At 39.1% G+C, this 21,759-nt stretch overlaps 1 protein-coding gene and 1 long non-coding RNA gene across 5 annotated transcripts in view; one reads left to right on the top strand and one right to left on the bottom strand.

The window, feature by feature from the left end:
• The window catches only part of LOC140696412 (uncharacterized), a 35,244-nt gene extending 31,383 nt beyond the window's left edge, over positions 1–3,861 (top strand). Inside the window, exons 3-4 of the long non-coding RNA XR_012072701.1 lie at positions 3,261–3,527; positions 3,640–3,861. This is a non-coding gene — a long non-coding RNA (uncharacterized lncRNA). The remainder of the gene's footprint in view (positions 1–3,260; positions 3,528–3,639) is intronic.
• Positions 1–21,759, bottom strand: part of TTN (titin) — a 264,646-nt gene that overhangs the window by 75,211 nt on the left and 167,676 nt on the right. For all 4 annotated transcript variants that reach the window (XM_072961229.1, XM_072961228.1, XM_072961227.1 and 1 more), the window contains 41 exons: positions 21,237–21,503; positions 19,455–19,552; positions 18,604–18,772; positions 18,251–18,517; positions 17,878–18,144; positions 17,515–17,793; positions 17,016–17,424; positions 16,786–16,910; positions 16,416–16,682; positions 15,333–15,602; positions 14,940–15,242; positions 14,549–14,851; positions 14,098–14,285; positions 13,893–14,007; positions 13,501–13,785; positions 13,236–13,387; positions 12,396–12,543; positions 12,062–12,239; positions 11,651–11,772; positions 11,271–11,558; positions 10,864–11,160; positions 10,558–10,744; positions 9,979–10,094; positions 9,594–9,893; positions 9,183–9,482; positions 8,984–9,089; positions 8,693–8,889; positions 8,303–8,608; positions 7,927–8,205; positions 7,050–7,349; positions 6,648–6,950; positions 6,174–6,536; positions 5,545–5,847; positions 5,112–5,411; positions 4,329–4,625; positions 3,763–4,047; positions 3,376–3,669; positions 1,793–2,092; positions 1,381–1,689; positions 1,102–1,292; positions 278–707 (listed from right to left, as the gene is read on the bottom strand). In XM_072961229.1, coding sequence (XP_072817330.1) covers positions 278–707; positions 1,102–1,292; positions 1,381–1,689; positions 1,793–2,092; positions 3,376–3,669; positions 3,763–4,047; positions 4,329–4,625; positions 5,112–5,411; positions 5,545–5,847; positions 6,174–6,536; positions 6,648–6,950; positions 7,050–7,349; positions 7,927–8,205; positions 8,303–8,608; positions 8,693–8,889; positions 8,984–9,089; positions 9,183–9,482; positions 9,594–9,893; positions 9,979–10,094; positions 10,558–10,744; positions 10,864–11,160; positions 11,271–11,558; positions 11,651–11,772; positions 12,062–12,239; positions 12,396–12,543; positions 13,236–13,387; positions 13,501–13,785; positions 13,893–14,007; positions 14,098–14,285; positions 14,549–14,851; positions 14,940–15,242; positions 15,333–15,602; positions 16,416–16,682; positions 16,786–16,910; positions 17,016–17,424; positions 17,515–17,793; positions 17,878–18,144; positions 18,251–18,517; positions 18,604–18,772; positions 19,455–19,552; positions 21,237–21,503 — 10,263 coding nt within the window. The remainder of the gene's footprint in view (positions 1–277; positions 708–1,101; positions 1,293–1,380; positions 1,690–1,792; positions 2,093–3,375; positions 3,670–3,762; positions 4,048–4,328; positions 4,626–5,111; positions 5,412–5,544; positions 5,848–6,173; positions 6,537–6,647; positions 6,951–7,049; positions 7,350–7,926; positions 8,206–8,302; positions 8,609–8,692; positions 8,890–8,983; positions 9,090–9,182; positions 9,483–9,593; positions 9,894–9,978; positions 10,095–10,557; positions 10,745–10,863; positions 11,161–11,270; positions 11,559–11,650; positions 11,773–12,061; positions 12,240–12,395; positions 12,544–13,235; positions 13,388–13,500; positions 13,786–13,892; positions 14,008–14,097; positions 14,286–14,548; positions 14,852–14,939; positions 15,243–15,332; positions 15,603–16,415; positions 16,683–16,785; positions 16,911–17,015; positions 17,425–17,514; positions 17,794–17,877; positions 18,145–18,250; positions 18,518–18,603; positions 18,773–19,454; positions 19,553–21,236; positions 21,504–21,759) is intronic.

Raw genomic sequence — 21,759 nt, forward strand, 5'->3', positions numbered from 1 at the left:
GTCTAGGGTCTTTATTATTGTGATTCCTCATATAATCTTAGGTTTAATCTAAGAGTAAAAACTATATGACTTTTTGTATGTATACATATGTGTGCAGATACATTAGATATGTATGAATAATTTGTGTATATGTGTATACACACAAACATACTTCTAATAGTCTTAAGGATGAAAGTTTTTATTTTAATAAAATAACTTAGCATAGAAAAATACAAGAAATTTAAGAGCATTTACTGGCTCTGCCCTTTCCAAATTTCAGAAGTGGAAGCATACTTACATATGGGATCTCCTGCAACAGCTGGATCTGATGGTTCACTGGGAGGGCCAACTCCCGCAGCGTTGATTGCCATTGCTCTGAACTGGTATTTCACACCTTCAATCAAACGGGGAACGTTAAATTCCACGCCTTTCAATCCCATTTTGGTTATTGGTGCTCGGCTCACACGTGACCAGTAGGCACCTCCCTCTTCTCTCTTCTCCAGCCAGTAGCCAGTAATTGGAGAGCCGCCATTGTCCAAAGGGGGAGTCCAGCTCACTAGCATTGACCCTTTGGTGCGCTCCAAAACTTTTGGTTTTCCCGGAGGTCCAGGTGGACGATAAGGATCTTGAATGACCACTTTATCTGACTTGCATTCATCACTGGTTCCATATTTATTCACTGCTCTAACTCGGAACTCATACTGACCATTAGGGATAAGTTTCCAGATCTAGAAATCAGACGAATAATAATTTCTTAAAAATAATATTCTTACATTGATTTTCACTTGTTTTAAAATTCAGACTATTTTGGTAGAGAAGACTCTAAAAAGAAGTACATCTGTAAACTCAAATAAATATACATACTCAAACATGGAGAAAGTCTTTTAAAATGAGAATGTGTAAATTTATTGTACCTAATTGTGGATCTCTCAAGTAAAAGACAATCTGTGTATCAGATAGTATTTACTAAGTAGCCTCAAGTGCATGGTGCTGAAAACTATACTAAAGGTTTTTGTGTGTGGTTTTGAATTTAATCTTTAAATTCCAAGGTTATGCTAGAATGGTGTTAATTCAGAGTCATGTCCTTTTAATGTGCATACGAAAATACTTAGGAGAGTTTACCCCATATCTTCTCTCTACAGCAGTGTTGGTGACTTCTTCCCATTCAGCTTTCTTCCTACTTGCATCGCGTTTGTCAATGACATAATGGGTGATTTCACTGCCACCATTGTCTAGAGGGGCATCCCATGTTAAGTAGCAAGATTCAGCTTTAATGTCAGTAACAGCAAGATTTCTTGGTGGGGATGGACGGTCTGAAAAGGAACCAACAGAGGAGATTGAGAAGGAAATTCTTGAACAGACACCAGATTCTGTATTTTTATAAGAAGGCACGTCACTTACCGTATACTTCAACATGAACATTTCGGAACACTGAGCCAAGGCGGTTAGAAGCAGTGACTGTGTAAGTGCCTTTGTCCTCCCGGACTGCTTTGGGAATGCTAAGCTCAGTCTTTGCCTCACTTCGGGATACTTCTTCCTTGGTTATCTTAAGTGCATCAGTGGGTTTTTCAATCACTTTCTCATTCTTGGACCACTCAATCTTAGGCATTGGAAGGCCTGTCACATCTGCAGGGATGTTAACAGGCTCTCCTGCCTTAACTTTGATAGTGTCTCCTCGAACAGACAGGCGCAACTTAATAGTTGGAGGCACTGTGAAGAAAAGGGAAAGAAAAAAATAGCAAAGTCATAAGGCTGTTTGCTCTACCTGTGACTAAAAGTACATTAAAGTCATTATTATGTTCAGATTACACACCTTCATCATCTTGTATGACCACATTAAGAGGCAGGGACGGTTCACTTTCACCAATTTCGTTGACAGCCTTGACACGGAACTCATACATTTGGTGTTCATCGAGATCTTCAACCAGAAAAGACGTGGTTGGGCAGAGTCGCTTGTTAACTCTTTCAAAGTCAGGTTTGTCGTGACGCCGTTTTTCAATGATATAGCCTTGGATGGGGCTGCCACCATTACTGCGGGGCTCTTTCCAGTCAAGGGTGATAGTGGACTTGGTCCTTTCCGTGTATGTGAGCCTCTCGGGAGACGTTGGAGGGCCTTTAACCAGAAGCAAGTTGAAATGACAAGAATGAAATAAACATTCATGTTAAAAAATAACATTTCACTTAAATTAATTATGTGAAAACCAGGTTTCTGTTTGTTATAATGTTACATCTGTCTTTAAAATACTAAAAATGTCTCCGCTACCAGAATTACAGGCATTCATATAGGCAGAATTTTTCTTAGTAAACTCGATAGTCAAGATTATTGATTAAAAATAAACCGAGGTACACATATGCTTTTTTACATTTAGCATTTTAGATATTTTACCTCTGTCACTGGGGAAACTTCTAATTTTAAGGAACGAGGAGGGCTGTCTCTGAAGTTTTGCTTTGAGTGACCAGCTGAGGGCAAAGCATTCCTCGCTTATTAACAGACAATGGATATGTCTACTGAACACACTTTGAACCATGCTCTCTCAAGGGCGGGTTTAAAATGGAGTGGAAAGAGAATGTTTGTAATGCTGCTGCAGTTTTGTGTCTCGACAAACAAAACAGAACAAGCTTTGAATGGTAAAGGTTGACCCAATCCATTCTTGACTGTTACTGCAACCCAACTCTGTTCTGTTCTTTCTGGCACAACTTAAGCGGTAATAGACATTCTGAGATGAGCTGTTACAGTGAGAATGGAATCTTGTTTCTAGGGGGAGGGAGTGGTGGTGGAGGAATAATTCCTCTGTCTCTTGGGAATGGGTCATCCGCAGAGACTTTGCTTTCTTGGATGGATGTCAGTGTGTATTACCAAGTGTGTGCAATTTTAGGGCCTTATATTTGTTCATACTGGTGAAGGAGATTTCCTTTGGTTGGTCTTCTATTCTTTGGTGGCTCTTTCTGGTTTGGGGGCTTCCATATCCTTCCAGTGTAGGGACTACTTGAGGGCTTAAAGGAGGCCGAAGCATTTATGCTAAGGCAGTTACCTGTCCTGTAGTCTTTTAGAAACAATGAACTCTCTTTAAGTAGTAGACTATTAAATTTCTCCAGTATATTTTATTACTAAGATGTAATATTTCAACTATTTTTAGGTTATTGTTAAGCTCCAGTGATTCAGGTTTTTCAGTACACAAAACTATGTTGTTTTGTGCAAAAATTATGTTGAAAATACAGCAATTATGGTTTTCTTAAAGTTGCTGGTAGTTATTTGGTTTACCTTTCTTATTTCTCTCCAGCCATAGGTCTTGAGACTATTGGAAATTTGAAGCCATAAATCTCAATACATAAATGACATAACTAGAAGGAGTCAGTATTTTACTTTGAAAACACAATGAAGACTTTCTCTCTTACCTAGTGGATCAACTGCAAGAATTGGTCCTATTTCAACAGGAGGGCCACAGCCAAACTTGTTCTTGGCAATCACACGGAACATATATTCTTGTCCCTCAAGGAGACCCGTGATATCACATTTGGATCTTTCCGTCTCTATTGGCTGTCTCCAGGTATGCATCTTAGCATCTTTTCTTTCAATAATAAAGCCTGTGATGTCACTTCCTCCATCATCTTCTGGATCAGACCAGTTAAGCAGACACATCTTTCTGTTTGTTACAACAGGTTTTAAGTCAAGAACTGGACCAGGGACATCTGAAAAATAAAACAGCAACAACAAAAAAATCAATGCAGTAAGACAGTATCACTTGGGAAAAATCCTATGGAAATCCATGTAATATTCCTTACCAAAAACTTCTACCCTGGCTGCTGCAAATTTGGAACCACAGCTGTTGGTAGCTGTAATCACATATCTGCCATGATCTTTTCTCAATGCATCCTTGATAATTAGTTCAGATTTGGTTCCAACGTTCTCTATTACAACACGGTCTTTATCCAGGTCTCCTTCTTCTTTGGTCCACACTCTTGTTGGCACAGGACGACCAGTTACCACAGCTGGAATTCTAAGAGTTTTCCCAGCCATTATCTGTATTCCAGCCTTGACAGAAACATCTAGTTCCACAGTTGGAGGCTCTGTTGAAAGAGAACAATCATGAAAGAAAGATAAAAAAGAAAATCCTATAAAATAGATTAACAGGTTTATACTGTATAGCACAGGGAACTATATTTGATATCTTGGTGAAAAAGAATATGAAAACAAATATATGTATATTCATGTATGACTGAAGCATTGTGCTAAACACCAGAAATTGATACAACATTGTAAACTGACTATACTTCAATTTAAAAAAAAGTTAAAAAAAATCCCATACTGGGAAAACAGCCATAATCTTATTCATGTAACTTTTAAGTACCTTGTGGTTCAGCCACAGTCACAGGTTCTGTTTCTCCAGGCGGTCCTTCACCTGCAGCGTTGACAGCACTCACTCGAAGTTTATAATCGGCACCCTCTCGGACTTCTTTGACAGTGTACTCACGGGCCTTGATCATCTTCTCTGTGCAGCGTGACCATTCATTTGTGCCAACCAGCTGCTTATCGACAAAGTAGCCAATGATTTCCCCACCACCATTGAAAGCTGGGGGTTCCCATGCTAGTTCAATAGCTGTAGAACTTGTGTCAGTGACTCTCGGGATAGGTGGCCCAGGTGGAGCTAGAATGAATGCAGACACACAAATCAGAACTCACTGATGGTTTTAAAATGTACAGTAGCTTACGCTATCCCACTTTCTTTTTGTGTTGCAGGTATATGGGTAAATACTGTTTTGTGAAACTTTCAAGTTATCTATACAGATGTTTGAAATTTTACATTGCAACCTCAAGAGACATGTCTGTAGTCACGTCTACTATTGCTAGTATTTAGTTTGATTTTTTTCCAGCTTTATTTAATAGATCCTATTGTCATATACCACATGTAAGTTTAAGGTGTACAATATGATGATTTGATACATGCATATATTGCAGAATAATTACCACGATAATGTTGTACCACATAATAATACCCCTAGCCCCTCACATAATTACCATTTTTTGATACCGCTTAAGATCTACTCTCTTGACAATTTTCAAGCATATAATATAGTACTGATAATTATAGTGACCATGCTGTACCCTACTTTCTTCTTAAGGGATTACTTACAGATTGGATCATGTGCTGTTTTGGGATCTGAAGGGGGACTGAACTTTCCAGGTCCAGCTGCATTTTCGGCACATACTCTGAAGACATAGGTGAGACCTTCTAATAGGCCGTCTACTTTGGTCTTCAAAGCATTCAGAAGGTTTCTGTTGACACGAGACCAGTGTGTACTGTTAACCTCACGTTTTTCCAGCCAGTAACCCAGGATGGGGCTTCCATTATCTTTTGGTTCATTCCATGTCACTAGCATACTGTTGCTGGTAACATCTTCCACAATGGGCTTATCAGGTGCGTCAGGAGGTTCTGATTAAAAAAAAGGGGGGGCATACTTAAATTAATTCCCTAGTATGAGATAAGAATTCAAGTTTACAAGCTGTGATAATGTAGATACCAACATATGATAAAAAGGCAAAGTTTAGATGCTAAAGAGCCTTACCAAATGGATCTTTAGCTGTAAGTGGCTTTGAAACACATGGTGGTCCAGGCCCAAACCTATTTTCAGCTCTTACACGGAAGAGGTACTCCTTTCCTTCAATCAACTTCGTCACTGGGTATTTGCAATGTCTAAGGGTAGCAGTGACAATAATCCATTCTGAGTCAGGTTTTGTCTTGTCTTTCTTTTCCAAAGTGTAGTTTATAATTTCACTGCCACCATCATCTAGGGGTGGTTCCCATTTACAGACGACTGAGTTCTTTCTAACTTCTTCGAATATGAAGTTGATTGGTGGTCCTGGTATATCTGATATTTTGAAAGAAAGAAATTATTAAAAATTTGTGTAGAAATGGTTGCAACGGAAAATGTAAATGTTTAGTGTGCTTCTCTGACATCAGCTTCTGTTTTTCCTACGTCTGTCTATCTTTGTATCACATTAGCTGATGAATAACAAAGGCAGTTGGCTTCTTTTACATAGCCAGGAGAAGAAAATGGGACTGAGAATACCTTGCTGAAGCTGTTTCCCATTTCTTTTAACTCCCCCACCCTGCCCCAAACTCCTTATTTTTGTGTGTTACTAAAACTCTGATATTAACTTTCTTCTATCGGGAAGTATAGTTTTACCTACTTACCTAGCACACTGACAGTACAGGGAGCTTTTGCAATACCATGGTCATTTTCAACTTTGATCATAAACAGCCCGTGGTCAGGTCGGAGAGAATCTCGGACACGTAGCTGAGATTCTCCTTTTTTACTATTGTCAATACTCAAACGTTCTGTCAGAGGCAGGAAAAATGGCTCTTCTTCTTGAACTTCACCCCTCTTCCTCCTAACTAGGGGTGCTGCTCGCTTCTTAATTTCCTCTGGTATGATGACTTTTTCATCCTTTAGCCATGTAATAGTTGGGTAAGGTGACCCAGAAATAGTTGCATCAAGCGCTATTTCATCACCTCGCCTCACTTCTAGGCTTGTTCTCATAATGACTTTCGGGGCATCTGTAATGATTAAAAACAATACTTGTTTCAATTCTGATTAAAATATCTGGCAAAACATTATTCTCATTTGTTTTACAAGGGGAAATGGCAACCCCATTAAACAAAACGTACCAATAGGATCTACAGCTTTGGTTGGAGGAGTGGCCCTAGAAGGTTCGCCAATACCAGCAGCATTTTCTGCTCGCACACGGAATTGGTATTCCTTTCCTTCTTCAAGTCCCTTTGCTGTATAGGTCAGGACTGGTACCAGGTGTTCATTGCACCTCTTCCATCTCTCTTCACCCTTAGCAATCTTCTCTATGATGTAACCCATGATCTTGCTCCCTCCATCGTACAAAGGTGGCTTCCATGTAATAGTCATTGCCTCAGCTGTAGGATTATGAACCTCAACATCTACAGGTGGGTCAGGGGGCTCTGAAGACAAGAAATAACTGTTAAAATGGGAAACCCATCTTCTTAAAATAAAAATTGCATGTTCACTACTAGCTACATTACATTCATGCCCAGACTTACGCTTTGGATCTTGAGCAATAACTGGATTTTTCAGTTCAATATATTCGCCTCCACCAATCTTGTTGACAGCTTTGACACGGAAGAAGTATTCACCATTTGGTATGAGATCTTTTACAGTCCAAGATAATTTGTTCTCACCAGACATGACTGGTATATATGTCCTTCTCCCGGCTTCTCTGCGTTCCAGGACATAATGAAGAATTGGGCTTCCACCATCATATTCTGGAGGTTCCCAGGTTAATTTACAAGAACTCTTGGTGATGTCACTTGCTTTAATATCTTTGCATGGTCCAGGTAGGCCTGTTAGAAATCAAATTGATAATTATTACTGTAATCTGAAAAGTCAGCATATTAATAGCACACTCTTTCTCTAAGTAGGACTATTCACATCTTGGTAGAATAATCTTTGATGTGCTGAGTGTCCCTTACATTGCAGACCATGTAGCATCTTTGGCTCCCAACTACTAAATGTCAGTAGCTCCCCTTTGTTCCAAGCAAAAATGGACCCCCAAATACCATCCATGTGTGGGGAGGAAGAGGGCAGAAAATGTTACTACCCCTCGTTGAGAACACTATGAAAAAATGCAAATACAATGAATAATGAATACTGGTTCTTTAAATGTTTTTTGGGTATGCTGTATCTTTTATTTAAACTAGTACTTCACATGGAAATAATTACAACAGAAGTAAGTTGGTGTAATCAGAGTTTAACTTTTAACTAGCTTTAGAATTGCTTTGCTTCTCATATGGGAAGAAATAATCTGAAAGGACATTCAGTTTACAGTCAACTCATGAAGCCATTTATCCTAACACTGCAGAGTTAACTAATTTTCCCAACATGTGAAGAATGTCTAGTGTATCATCAAAGAATGATTACCTATGACTTTGACGTTGATTGAGGCAGTTGCTGAGCCAAGCTTATTCTCCAGGGTAATGGTGTAGACTCCAGCATCTGCACGGACACTCTTGGGAACTTCAAGGTGTGCAGAGATGTGATCATTCTTCATTGTTAATCTATCACTTGCTTTAACATCTTTGCCATCTTTATGCCAACTAACGGTTGGAACTGGGACAGCTCTGAAGGGAACAGGAATGCTTAGCTTTTCACCTTCAATGACAACAATGTCATGAGTCTCCAGATCAATTGTTGGCTTGCCTGTGAGACAGAATCCAAAAGAGGTTAAAAAAATGTCAAAAATGCAATGCACGAGTAAAGCCCATTTTTTAAATTATAAAAGAAACTGTGTCCTTACAGTCTGGGTCTTTGGCAACCACGTTTTCAGAGATTTCAGATGGCTCACTGACACCAACAGCATTGACGGCTCTCACTCTCAGAACGTACTCCTTGTCAGGAACAACACCTTCTTCAACCTTGTATTTCAAATCTTTTATTGGGCGAGAATTAACTCGCATCCATTTCTCAGTGCCTACTGGACACATTTCAACATGGTAACCTATAATAGGACTTCCACCATTTTTCTCTGGAGGTTTCCAAGCAATGGCAATGTGCTTTCTCCCAGCATCAGTCACGTGTAGGTCAAGGGGAGGTGAAGGAGGACCTGAAAAAAGAATGAAACATTCACATCCACAATCTCATCCTCAAGCTCTATACAAATATCCTTTGTCTAATCAGCACTACTTACTTGTTGGATCTTCAATGGTCAGGATTTCCGTGGGTTCACTTGGGTGACCAACTCCAGCTTCATTCTCTGCCCGAACCTGAAACTGGACCTCTGTTCCTTCAATAACATCAGTTACTCTGAAGTTACAGTCGGGTCCTGCAGTCTTTCCAGCTTTCACCCAACGGGTACCTAACTTTTCTTTCTTTTCAATGACGTATCTATTGAAATAGCAAAGCATTTCATTAGCATTAATACAGTTAAGAATTTTCAGCCAAATGCAAATTTTTCTTTATGAATTAATTAAAATTCTACCTCTGTATTGGTTTTCCACCATCATTTTTAGGTGGTTCCCACTTCAGGTCAACATGTCGTTTTGTGACATCAACCACTGCCAGAGCATAGGGTGGTCCCGGGGTGGCTGAAAGCAAAATATTCAGTGGTTAGAAAAATGAGAGGGAAAAGTGATAATCCTTTACAAATGGTGTCACAAAGACAAAGTTAGAGAGCATACTAAAGGTGTCTTTGGCCAGGACAGAGTCCTCGACTTCACAATAGTCACTTTGTCCTATGGCGTTTTCTGCAGCAACTCGGAACACATATAAAGAACCCTCTGTCAATGGGGTCACTGTGCACTTGGTGTCCTTGACAGTTGTGTCCACTGTTTGCCAGCCTTTTCGTCTCACATCTCTCTTTTCCACAATGTAGTTGGTGATAGGGGACCCTCCATCTTTCTCAGGAACTGTCCACTTCAGGTCTGCTGTATTTTTGGTAATGTTAATAACTTCAAGCCAGCGAGGTGGTGATGGGGGATCTGAAGAAAGAAAATACAATTTTTTATTGTCTAATATTCAGTCTTCACTAAATTCTCTAGTGATCGCCAGGAGATCATACAGCAAGGATGCAATAACCAATAGTGACTTACAGAGCTTCTCCCGGCAAAGCACAGGGTCACTGGGTTCACTGGGTTCACTCTCCCCGGCCTTGTTCACAGCTCTAACTCGGAATGAGTACTCCTGCCCTTCCATGAGCCCTGGGAGCAAATGCTGAGTGGTGGGAACCCCTTCGGCCACTCGGACCCAGTCCTCCGTTCCCGTCTTTAGCATTTCAATGATGTAAGACTCGATCTTTGCCCCTCCATCGTGTTCTGGCTTTGTCCAGTTCAACATTAATGATGTTCTGCCTATATCTTTCACGGTTGGTTTTCCAGGGGGCCATGGAGGATCTGCAAGCCAACGAAATGAAATCATTATTTAGACTTGTCAAAAGGAATTAATATAAGTTTCAAAATCACAGACGTATATAAATACCTATGGGATCCTTTATTAAGACTGGCTCAGTTGATCTGCTTGGTTTTCCAGGTCCCGCAAGATTTTCGGCCAACACGCGGAATCTGTATTTTTTCTTATTGGTGAGGCCTTTCACTCTGAATTAGGAACAAAGTGTGAGTTGAATACCATGATAAGCAGCAGAAACTTCTGTTTGTTTTACATAGAAGAAGCTAATTTATTTCAATTGTAATTTGGAAATTTAACTGAAAATATTTCAATATAAGGTAAAAATTGCCTTTTAATTATCATACACTTTCGATTTGGTCAAATGTATCTACCTAATTATAGAACCTCTAAAAATAATCATTGTCATAATATGCTGGGGGACCAAACCCTTTGAAACTTCCAGAAAGTTTGATATTTTACAGTAAGAAATTAAGAAATGTGTCCTTCAATAGAATTTATATCATTTTTGAAATTATGTGGTAATAGAAAAGATAAGTAAATAAAAAACTGTATAATAATATATAATCATATTTAATCAAAAGGAAAGAAAGCTAAAGAATAAAAAATTGTCTACACTGCTATTTTAACATCTTGATGAAAACTTGGGCATACCTGAATGTTGTGTCCTTTATTGGCATCTTATTGCATCTAACCCATTTATCAGTATCAGGATCTAATCTTTCAACCCAGTATCCCGTGATTGGGCTGCCACCGTCATCGTCTGGCTCACACCAAGTGAGAGTCACTGCATCTTTAGTGATATCAGAAGGTTCCAGGCGAGTTGGAGGTCCAGGTGGATCTGTAGACAGGATAGTAACATGTTATATGTCCTGTATATAAATATGACACCTAAATCCAAGTTTGACACAAGCATCCTTTTTTTTTTTTTTAAAGCCTACTGATTAATGGGCGACTTACCAAACTGAAATTTGGCTGTTATTGGAGTGGCCTGAACTGGCTCACCAACACCATACATGTTTTCTGCAGCAACTCTGAAGATATATTCTTTATTGGGTGTTAACTTGGTTGCCTTGAACTTTGTATCCTTGACAGTTGACGAGAGCTTGTGCCACACTTCACTGTCAGTCGCTCTTCTCTCCACGATATAATTTGTGACTTTAGATCCACCATCATCACGTGGTGGGTTCCATGTTAGAAGACATGACTCGTTGGTGACTTCCGTGATGTCAAAAGCAGCTGGGGGTCCGGGTTTGTCTGTGGATGACATTATACACTCAGAAAAAAACCCACTTTTTAAATCGTGTTTTATTTTTAAAAGTAGCTCGAATGAGTTTGCCCATTTTTAAAATGAGAGCCTCCCTTACCTAAGACATTCACTTCTACCACAGCGGTTGCCCGACCACAGACGTTCACGGCCTCGATGATGTACGTGCCAGTGTCACTTCTCTTACTATCGACAATTGTCACTGTGGATTTTTTAGGAATGTTTTCAATGGTGATTCTCTTGTCCTGCTTCAGAAGCATATCTGCCTTCGTCCAAGTTACTTTAGGTTCAGGCTTGCCAGTTACAGTGGCAGGAAGTTCAATCTTAGTTCCTGCTTTTACAGTGAGACCCGCAAGCAGCTTCACATCGAGGAAAATTTCTGGAGCCTCTGAATTGGAAAAGATTATTTATGATGTTAGTAGGTTTATGCAGAATTAAAGTCACAGGTCTGGCTAGTAAACAAAAACCAAAAATAAGTACCCTGGGTGTCCACAGCCTGGATTTCATCTGTGGGTTTGCTTGGTTTGCTAGCACCCAGCCTGTTCAAGGCCTTCACGCGGTAGGCATACCACTTGCCTTCTTCAAGACCTGTCACCTCCATTCTGTCAGAAAACAAAATAAGATTTTACGTTAATGCATCTAATCTATTCCATTGTGCAATATTCATATTTTCAAAATTTATACCACTGGTATAATACTATCCTTTAAATTAATTGCTTCAATATTTTAACTAATGAAAACCTCGATTAAAGGGTAAATCAGCAGAAGTTTAAAAAATCAGATGGGCACACCAGGTAAATTCTAAACCTAACACATTGATTTTCCAAAAGAAAGCCCATTTTAGTGAGTAAGAGTAAACATTTACTCTTGTGCCAAATAACTATAACTTACTTTGTTTCTGCAACTGGTTCTCCACAGGCGACCCATCGATCAGAACCACGTGGACATTTTTCAACTAAATATCCTTTGATGCGTGACCCACCGTCATATTTAGGTGGATCCCATGTTAGGAAGATGCTGTTGGCTGTTCGATCTCTCCACTTAACATTCTCCGGTGGATCTGGAACCGCTATAACAGTTTAAAGAATGAATTAGTCTTAGATAAGCTATCTATGAAATCTCCGTATTGCCAGCCTGTGTCTTTCCCCCATAACTTCAACTCCAGTTGTAAAAGCAAAAACAGGTAACAAGAGGTTAGGTAAGAAATCATCCAGAATGTACTCACTTGCAGGAGCTGACATATTTACAGGTTCGTCAACATATGCGGGTTCTCCAGGGCCACACTTGTTACGAGCACAGACTTTAAATAAATACTCTTTTCCTTGAACAAGATCAGGAACTGTGAATTCTAGTTCAGTCACAAAGTCCATAACCTAGGACAAAGCAATACAGTTAATAAGCTGTTTTCCAAAAACTCTTTGCCCAAGTCAAAAGGTTTTTACCATGAGCAAGGTTACAAATAGAAGTTGTTTTGAATGCTAAAGATTATTCTTACATGAATTTCATATTAGAGAAAAATTGTAAAGTACGGCACATAGTAACATCTGACCCTTAATATAAGGGATAACTGTTTCATAGTTTGTACACATTCAAAAGGTGGCAAATAAGGTGTTGATTTTTTTCTACCACCTTGGTTATTAGAAATAGGATAAATCAAGGTAAAAAATAGTAATGGTGTAAACTGAGGAGGAAAAAAAATTGCAGATAGGCCAACTAAGGTAATCTAGTGGTGTGAGAAGAAGGACCATTACCAAGGAGTTAAGTACTTAGTGTCCTTAGAATGTCTTATATATTAAAAGGGTACATTGGGTACTTAATCAGGTACCACATGAGGAGATAAGTTTTATTTTTTAACAAACCTAGCTGACAATTTGGTAAGTCTTGCTAAAAATGAAGCAATTATACCAAATTTTGGTTGAACTACCTCAGGAAGCATTAGCATCAACACTTTTAAAGCAAGGTCAAGGAAATACGTTTCATGTATAAAAACAGATAAACTGCACGGCATTCTGGGATTTCCCCCACTCTCTTTTCTGCAGTTGGTGCATTGCTGCTCAAAACTCACTTTAGTCCATGTTTTCCGGCTGACTTCTCGCTTTTCAATAAGATAACCAGTCAGTGGACTTCCTCCATCATCATCTGGTGGTTCCCAAGTTAAATGTACTGAGTCCTTGGTTATCTCACCAAATTTCAGTTCTTTGGGTGCACTTGGGCGAGCTGAAAAAAAAAAATGCAGTCAGAAGTCATTATCATTAATAGCTTGAACCAGTATTTGTTAATACTGTCAAGTCACCTTAGATAAATTAGATAACAAAAGTTTAGTTCCTTACCAATTACATTGACGTCAATTTCCCCAGAAATTGCTTTCACTGGATTTTCTAATTTCAGTGTATAAATGCCCTTGTCTGGACGTTCACTTGGAGAAATGACAAGTTCAGCATAGGCAGACAGGGTTTTCATTTTCACACGGTCCCCTGCTTCTAGTACTTTATCTCCAAAAGACCAGGTAGCAGTTGGCCTTGGATAGCCCGTACTTGGAACCAGGATCTTGATAGGATTTGGGACAATAACTTCCAGGCCATCTTTAAATGCACTTAAATCCATTGTTGGTTCAACTACCAAAGAGAAAAGTGAATGAGTTTCCAGTACTTATGTTTAAGTCCCTGGTACCCCAAAGTAGCTATGTGCTGTTCCCACATCTAAAAGTAAAATATCCATTTACCAGATGCATCATCGGCAGTCAGAGGACCAAGAATTTCAGATGGATCTGAAACACCAGCTTCATTTTCTGCAGATACTCGATACAAATATTTATTTCCTTTTTGTAATCCAGTAACCTAAAATTATGAATCAATATTTGTAAAAATACACATACATTTAAGTCCATGATTATATACTGACTCTTTCTTTAGATGCACATGCTCTACCTTGTAAGTCAGTTCAGGGACAAGTTTCTTATTGCAACGAATCCAATTATCTTTTCCTTCTTCACATCGTTCGATGATATAGCCCAATATTGGGCCTCCTCCATCTTTCAGAGGAGGTTCCCATGTGAGCTGAACTGATGACTGAGTCTGATCTGAAGAATTTAGGTTCACAGGAGGACTTGGTCTCTCTGGAATGGAAGAAAGAGTTGGAGCATACCATTTAATTCAGTGACAATTTATTAAGACGGTGCTATTATCACTTCTATCATACCCATTAAAATAGGTTTAATGAATTCACTGGATAAAAGTGGGCACAAAATTCTACAATTTTGTTCAAATTTTTCTGATGTTCTTTCTTCTCATTAACTTTTAATTTGATTTATTTTAATCGAGAGGCTTAATTTCTGGATTTAATAGAGAAATTCTTTTTTTTTTTTTTTGATGGGCTTACCAATTGGATCAGCAACTTTGACAAAGGGTGTGGCTGCACTTGGTTTTCCAACTCCGATTCGGTTTTGGGCCCTGACCCGGAAACTGTACTCCTGTCCTTCCACCACATCAGTGACGGTTGCAGACAGGTCTTCAGCTCTTACAGTCATGGCAGTTTCCCATCTGATAGAAGTCTTGTCCCTTAATTCAATGACGTAGTTTGTGATCTCAGCACCTCCATCATACTCTGGTGGTTCCCATGTCAGTGAGACACCAAATCTATTCACATCAGTGATCGCTACATTCAAAGGAGGACCTGGAACATCTGGATTTCATCACAGAAGAAAACACAGGCTTCAGGTTATCTCAGGAATAAAAGGATAAGCTAGTTTACAATTTACTTAACTTCTTACCATATTTGCTCCTTGCTTCGACAGGACTGTCAGTTTCTACTGGTTCACCAGTGCCGACTCTGTTTCTTGCGCTCACACGGAACAGGTACTCAACTCCTCCTTTTTGTAGTCCAGTGACAGTAAACTCACAACTGTCTGCTCGGTCAGTGGCCAGAACCCAGGTCTTTCTCTTGATATCACGTCTTTCAACAACATAACCTATGATTTTGCTTCCACCATCAGTTAATGGTTCTTCCCAAGCGAGGCTCACTTCACCATCAAATGTTTCTGTCACTTCCAAGTTACGTACTGGCCCAGGAACATCTGAAATTCACATGTAAATTTTTGTTTTAGTGTGTTAGCATGCTTTTAGTTGTGCTTTGACAGTAAAGTCTGAGTGACTCCAGGGCTTACCAATAACTTGTAAATTGATGAATGCTTCTGCTTTTCCATGTTTGTTCTGAAGGACAATTTTATACCTTCCTTTGTCCCCTTTCTTGGCTTCTGAAATTCTGAAGGAAGTTTGCTCAGCTGTAGTATCAACGGTTTTTGAAGAAAGGGGTTCATTTTCTTTAAACCACTCTGCTTCTGCTTTGGGGTAGGCCTCATAGGGCACCACCATTGTCAGGGGCTGGCCAGCATCAACCACGAGGTCTTGATCAGCTGTCTTGATTTTAGGTGCAGCTAGTGAGAAAAATAACATGTGAATGCTTTTGAGTTATTTATTGTAGTCCAGCTATGCCCTAGCTTCTTTACTATGCATTTGTTAGCAAATATTCATTACATAACCTTAGAGGCACATCACAGTCACTTTGCAGCAGAGAACTTTAGCTGACTTAAGAGTGCTCACAGCTTATTCTGCAAATTATCAGACTCAGAAGAACAGAGGATTAAGGATGATATGAAACTATAAAATCTCCATTCTTTGCCAATAATAATAACAGAGAACTAAACATAGTGCATAAAACATTTTTTTTCTTTTTATATAAAGTAGACGCCTCATACTTAGTTCAAGATAAACCAAACTTGTTCTTACATACAAGAGGTATATTAATAGCTCTTTCAAATGCCAACCTATAAGGATGCCTTGGAAACTTGGGTCAGGATGAAAACAGACCTAAGAGGCTCCACAGGGATTTGGAAAGAAGAAAATAATGCTGCCATCTCTAGGTCTGGATTTGCTGGGAAGACTCTCAGGGCAATAGGTTAATTCTAGGAATCAATCAACAGCTGCCATGTGCCAGGAACTCTTCTAGGTTCTGGCATGTAAAAAGCAATGCTGTCAATTTCCTCTGACTCGGGACACTTGGTGATAGGAGGAATTAGAATAGTTGACTTGTGGATAGGGCTTAACAAGAATAAAAGGCTTTCAAAAGCATTTTCTCATTAATTAACTGAAATCTGAAACATACACTGAAATCTGAAAACTGAAATCTGAAACATACACAGAATCTGTGACATTGTGAAGATATTTGAAAATAAAAGAAAGGGACCTACCTGCCAGTTCAAGCTTAGCTCTGGCTTCTTTGTCTTTGGCAATGAATCTGTATTCACCCTGGTCTCGGGGCTTAATATCACAGATCTGTAGTCTGTGTATCTTTCCTTCACTCATCATCTGATGTTTGTCACCCTGGACAATAATCATGTTATTTTTTAGCCATTGGACTTCCACCTTATCTTTGTTGAGCTCAGCTAAAAAGACAACATCAGCACCAGGGGCTTCAAGGATGTCTTGGGGAGGCCTGATGATCTCAACAGGGATTTCTGAAAAGAAAATGTGAAATAAATACAAACATGTTTGTACTGGGATTAACAACTTTTAAAAGCTGGCACTGATATTAAAATTGTCCTTCCACTTAATACGTACCTTCCACAAAGAGTCTAGCTCGAGACTTCCTGTCTTCTACTCCACAAGCATATTCACATTCATCATCCAGCCGGCAGTCCTTAATAATGAGTCTGTGTACACTGCCATCCTTTTCAAATTTGTATCTAAAAGAAGAGATTGAATTATCGGTTAGCTTGCATTAACGGCCACTAAATTGCCAAAAGTGTATGTATAGCTACAGAAATAGAGATTAAGTAGCTTTCACGTACTTTTTGCCTTCTTTGATTTCTCTCCCATTTCTGTACCATTTTACATTTGCCTTCTCTCTGGAGAGCTGGCAGGAGAAGACAGCATCATCAAACTCGGTGACTGTCTGGTCTTCCAAGTGTTCCACAAATTCTGTAGGGGCTTCTATGATGAGAAGCTCAGCAACAGATTTATCTTGTCCAGCAGTGACAATGTATTCACCCTCATCGGGGAAGCCACAGTCTTTAATGATTAGAGAGTGCTTATATTTATCGATTCTGTATAAAACACGGTTGTCAAAAGCCACCTCTTCTCCATTTTTCGTCCACTTCAGTCTTACATTGAGACGGTTGACCTTGCACCAGAACGTGACAGATTTCTTCTCCATTGTTTCAATATCCTGAAGAGGCTCAACAATCCTAAGTTCTTCCTCTGTTGGAAAGGAGAAGAAGAAGGTTGCTTTTAACTGTCTTCATAATGATGTTGATTTTAAAAATTTCTAATGCTGTCCAAGTGTCTTACCTTCTACTATTAGATTAGCTGCGCTCTTAACATTTTCACCTCTATGATTGGTCAGAGATACACTGTAGTTGTCTTGATCATCTAATCGTGCATTTCTAATTCTGAGGGTGTAGACCAGGTCTTTTTGGAGAATAATGTATTTTGAACTGTCAAATATGGCTTCTTTATTTCTGAACCATTTGGCTTTGGCACCTTCAGTATTGACCTCACAGTTAAAGGTGACTTCCTGCTGTTCCTTCACACGGGTGTCCTTCAGAGGAACTATGATCCTGAGTTTTTCTGAAAACAATCAACAGGACTTCATAGTATGAAGCAGTAATAGATGTGAACAGAAGTAAACCCAAGAAATACAAACAAACTTACCAATTACTGTCAAATGAGCTGCTGCTCTGGCAGCCCCAACCATGACTACGTAAGTGCCCATATCTTGTAAAGTGGCATCTTTCACCACGAGGATCCTCTTCTTGCCATCAGCAATAATGTCATACTTATCTCCAGATTCAAGTGTCTTATCATCTCTCTTCCACTGGACTTCAAAGCTTTCCTTTGATATAGAGCAGACAAATTCAGCCTTTTCTCCTTCAAGTATCTCGAGGTTTTGAGGCTTTGAGATAAATTCAGCTGCAAGTTCTGGAAAGAAAAAGGCACGAGATATTGAAAACGTAAGCATCTGTACCTTAAATGCAACCAGTATGGTTTTCTTAAAATAAAATAGTCTTCATTGTAACTTCCATACCATGTACTTTGACTTTGCCATCGGTTCGAGAACTTGGGAGTCGGCAGTTATAGTTGCCCGCATCCTCGAGGTGAGCGTTCTGAATGGTCAGGATTCTCTTCCGTCCATCAGTAAGGATTTCGTATCTCCCTGTTTCAATGATCTCTTCATCTCCTTTGTACCAAACCACTTCTGCCCCAGGCTTGGAGACTTCACAAACCAGTTTTATGGTGTCTGTTTCACTAACTTCAATGTTGGTAAGATTTTTTGTAAAGACAGCTTCTTCTTCTGCAAGAAAAATTAAAAAAAAATTGAATTAAACTGGAAATTTTTCCCAACATATATACTCCTGCAAAGAAAGACTTCACTCTTACCCAGGACTGTCAGCATGCCAGAAGTTCTTGCTGTCCTTACTTCACAGGAATATTCCGCTTCGTCGTCCAGTAGGCATTTGTTGACGACAAGAATGCGGACGGCTCCTTTAGATATGATGTCGTATTTTTTGCCCTTTTTAATTTCAGCACCATCTTTAAACCACTGAACCTATATTTAAGATAAATACTTTTATCAGTTTTCTTGTTCCTTTGCACGTGCGTCCTTAAGGCGAACTGTTTTCCTAAGCTTTTCTAAAAGCAGCCATCATTTTGTGAAGAACAGAAGTGGTAAATACAGCTAAACCCCAAAAAGCAAGAACAAATTTCCTCAGTTATTATTAAGTGAGCAGCTGTGATATTATCACTTATTAAAAATAATGGGACCATATAAGTTTAGAGCAGTAGAGGACTTTAGCAATCATGCAGACCAGCTCTTTTGCTTTCCAGATGTGTAAACCATGACTCAAAGGTGACTTGCCAATGGTAGTTAGTGGCGACCAGGAGTACTTAGTTGAGACATAGGAAATTACTGATACTTGTTTTTAGCCTAAGAAAACAGCAACTTCATATGGTTCAAATTAATCATATCTAAATCTCCTGATGGAGAGTCCAGTGTTTTTCAAGTAATAGTAAATGAATAATACTAAAAAGAGAACAGTTAAATCAAGTATGTACTATCAAGTATGTATTTCATACTAAAGTGTGAAATCTTCAATCTAATAATCGTTAATCTAAAAGAAAAGTGATGATCAGAGACAGGTTTGATTAACTTTTTTTTTTCCCCATTTTGGCTAACCAAAAGTAAACACAGTTACCCAACAACACAAGTTAACAACCACACAATCACAGACCTTGGCATTTTCTCGGGAAATTTCACACTCAAACCGTGCCATTTCTTTTTCCTTAACTTGAAGATCAGTGAGTGGTCTTAGGAATTCCACATGAGGAGCTGTAAGAGAAGGCCATCAGAATTCAAAATGAGGTTTCTAGAAAGTCACTCTGACATTACTGTAGTATGTATTAAGAAAAAGTGAGTCTTTTGCAGGCCTTTCCATCTTAACAGGCTACAACTGACTTAGAAATCATTTGGAGCTCCCATTCAGGTGTGATACTTTGTATTTTACATCCTGGTAGTTTTCATAAAACTATGTGGCAACCTATGTATATCCAACTAATTCTGTCTGTCTGTCTGTCTGTCTCTCTGTCTATCTAATCTGTCGTCACCAGCTCAGTTCTGCTGAATGGTAGCTGGAAGAAAAATCTTCTCCAGAGTTGAAAGTTGATACTGCCGAAAGAAATGCCAGTAGCAAAGAAACATTATCTTATTTAAGGCAAGCAGCATAGTCTTTAAGAAATTAGAAGAATTCAACGATAGTGCATCTTGAAGAGCTATGATCAGTCTTGTCTATGGCTAAGAGGCTTGAGTCTGAAATTGAAATCATATACGTTCAGCTTTTTGTGTGTGTCAGCTTCAAAGACATCACATATAAGTCAGGCACAAAATCCATTAGTGCGACAAAGCAACATGTTTTGCATGGGAGGGTGACTTTTTTTTTTTTTAATATCTCTTGTTTCATTTATCTCCAGAATTAAGTTGGGGGATGTATAGGATTGGAGAGCTTCCCACATGCCCTTCCTTCTTTCAGGGGTACTTGTGAGTCTTTTCCAAGATGACCTTTATTGATCAGTAAGATTCTGGAACACAAGTGCTGGCTTATAGGCTTGAAGATCTGCTCAGCCTTCTTGGAGTGGCGACAAAGTAGATGACATGGTGAAGGAGGAGGCCCAAGAAGCTACTCTGTCATAAGCTAAAGCAAAGCAACCAAAGTGGAAAGGATAAATACAAGACGCATGTTGAAGCACAATCAAAGCCACTGTTTTATAGTTATTGACAGATGGGGAGCAACTAAACCAAACAGCAAGTATCGCACAAAAAGACAGACTGAAAAATGTTATCACTGGACAAATGAATGAGTGAAAAAAAATGAGCTAGCATGTGGCATTTTGAAAAAAAGACATTCACCAGAGGAAGAAGTAATGCTAAAAACCATCAGTGCTCTCTTCATTTATAGGACTCAAAGAATCCAGGCTTCGCTCGTCTTCTTTTCCATTCTTATTCTCAGAGATGGCATTACGTGAGTGGGCTTGATCGTATTACAGCAGATCTCTAGCATGCTCCTATTCAAACTGAAACTTCACACTCGTTTTGTAGTGGTTTCTCAAACCTAAGAATTCATTTTATTCCAAGTGGAAATTGCTTTCATTTCCTCTCTCTCTTTTTTTTTTTTAAATCATGGCTCCCTTCTTGTCTTTTAAAATTCAATTTGTCCTCATCTGTATTGGGATATTCCTTCAGTAGGCTTAAACCCCACGTAGACAAAGAACATGTCTGCTCACTACTCAGTGAGAAGCATAGCAAAATGTGATCAGCCTGCCCTTCTCAGACCAGATGTGGCAGAAGGAACTCTCTCTCTTTTTTAAACACATAGAGGATCATATTATGTCAGTACTGATACTGTTTTAAGTTGCCAAGAAATGCGATTAGGGCAAGAAGGGCATGCAAAAAGTGGTTTTTTGTTTGTTTGTTATCAAAGAGTTGCAAATGAAAAGTCCTGTGTAAGAAGAATACTTACGCACGACGTTCAGGTTACAGGAAGTCTTAAAATCCTTAGCATCACAAGTGTATGTTTTAATATCTTCTGGGGTACAGCCGTGTATAATAAGTTTTCTGACCCTGCCATCAGCAACAATTTCATACTTCTTGCTTTTGAGAATTTCTGTTCCATTCTTGAACCATTTCACCTTAGCATTTTCTCGTGATACTTCACACTCCAAAACGGCTGTGGCTTCCTCTTCGACCGTCTGGTCCTCAAGAGGCTTAGTGAATTCAACTGGGGGTTCTGAAAGAATCATACTAATTAGCCAAGGTATTTCTCCTTTCCTTCTCCAAGAGTTTCAGCACCTCCTCAACTTTCCTCTCACATCTCCAGGGATTTTCTGTTTTTAAGTTTCATTTGTAAATTTTGATTCCACTCAGATGTTTTCCTCTAATAATGATGTTTCATCATTATTTGTATATAGAGGAAAAGCATTTTTAAAGAATATGAAACATCGAGGAAATAATAGCCAACTCTTAGTTACGAGAGTGATGGATAC

This window comes from Vicugna pacos, chromosome 5 (assembly GCF_048564905.1).
Source record: "Vicugna pacos chromosome 5, VicPac4, whole genome shotgun sequence".
Taxonomy (NCBI): Eukaryota; Metazoa; Chordata; class Mammalia; order Artiodactyla; family Camelidae; genus Vicugna; species Vicugna pacos.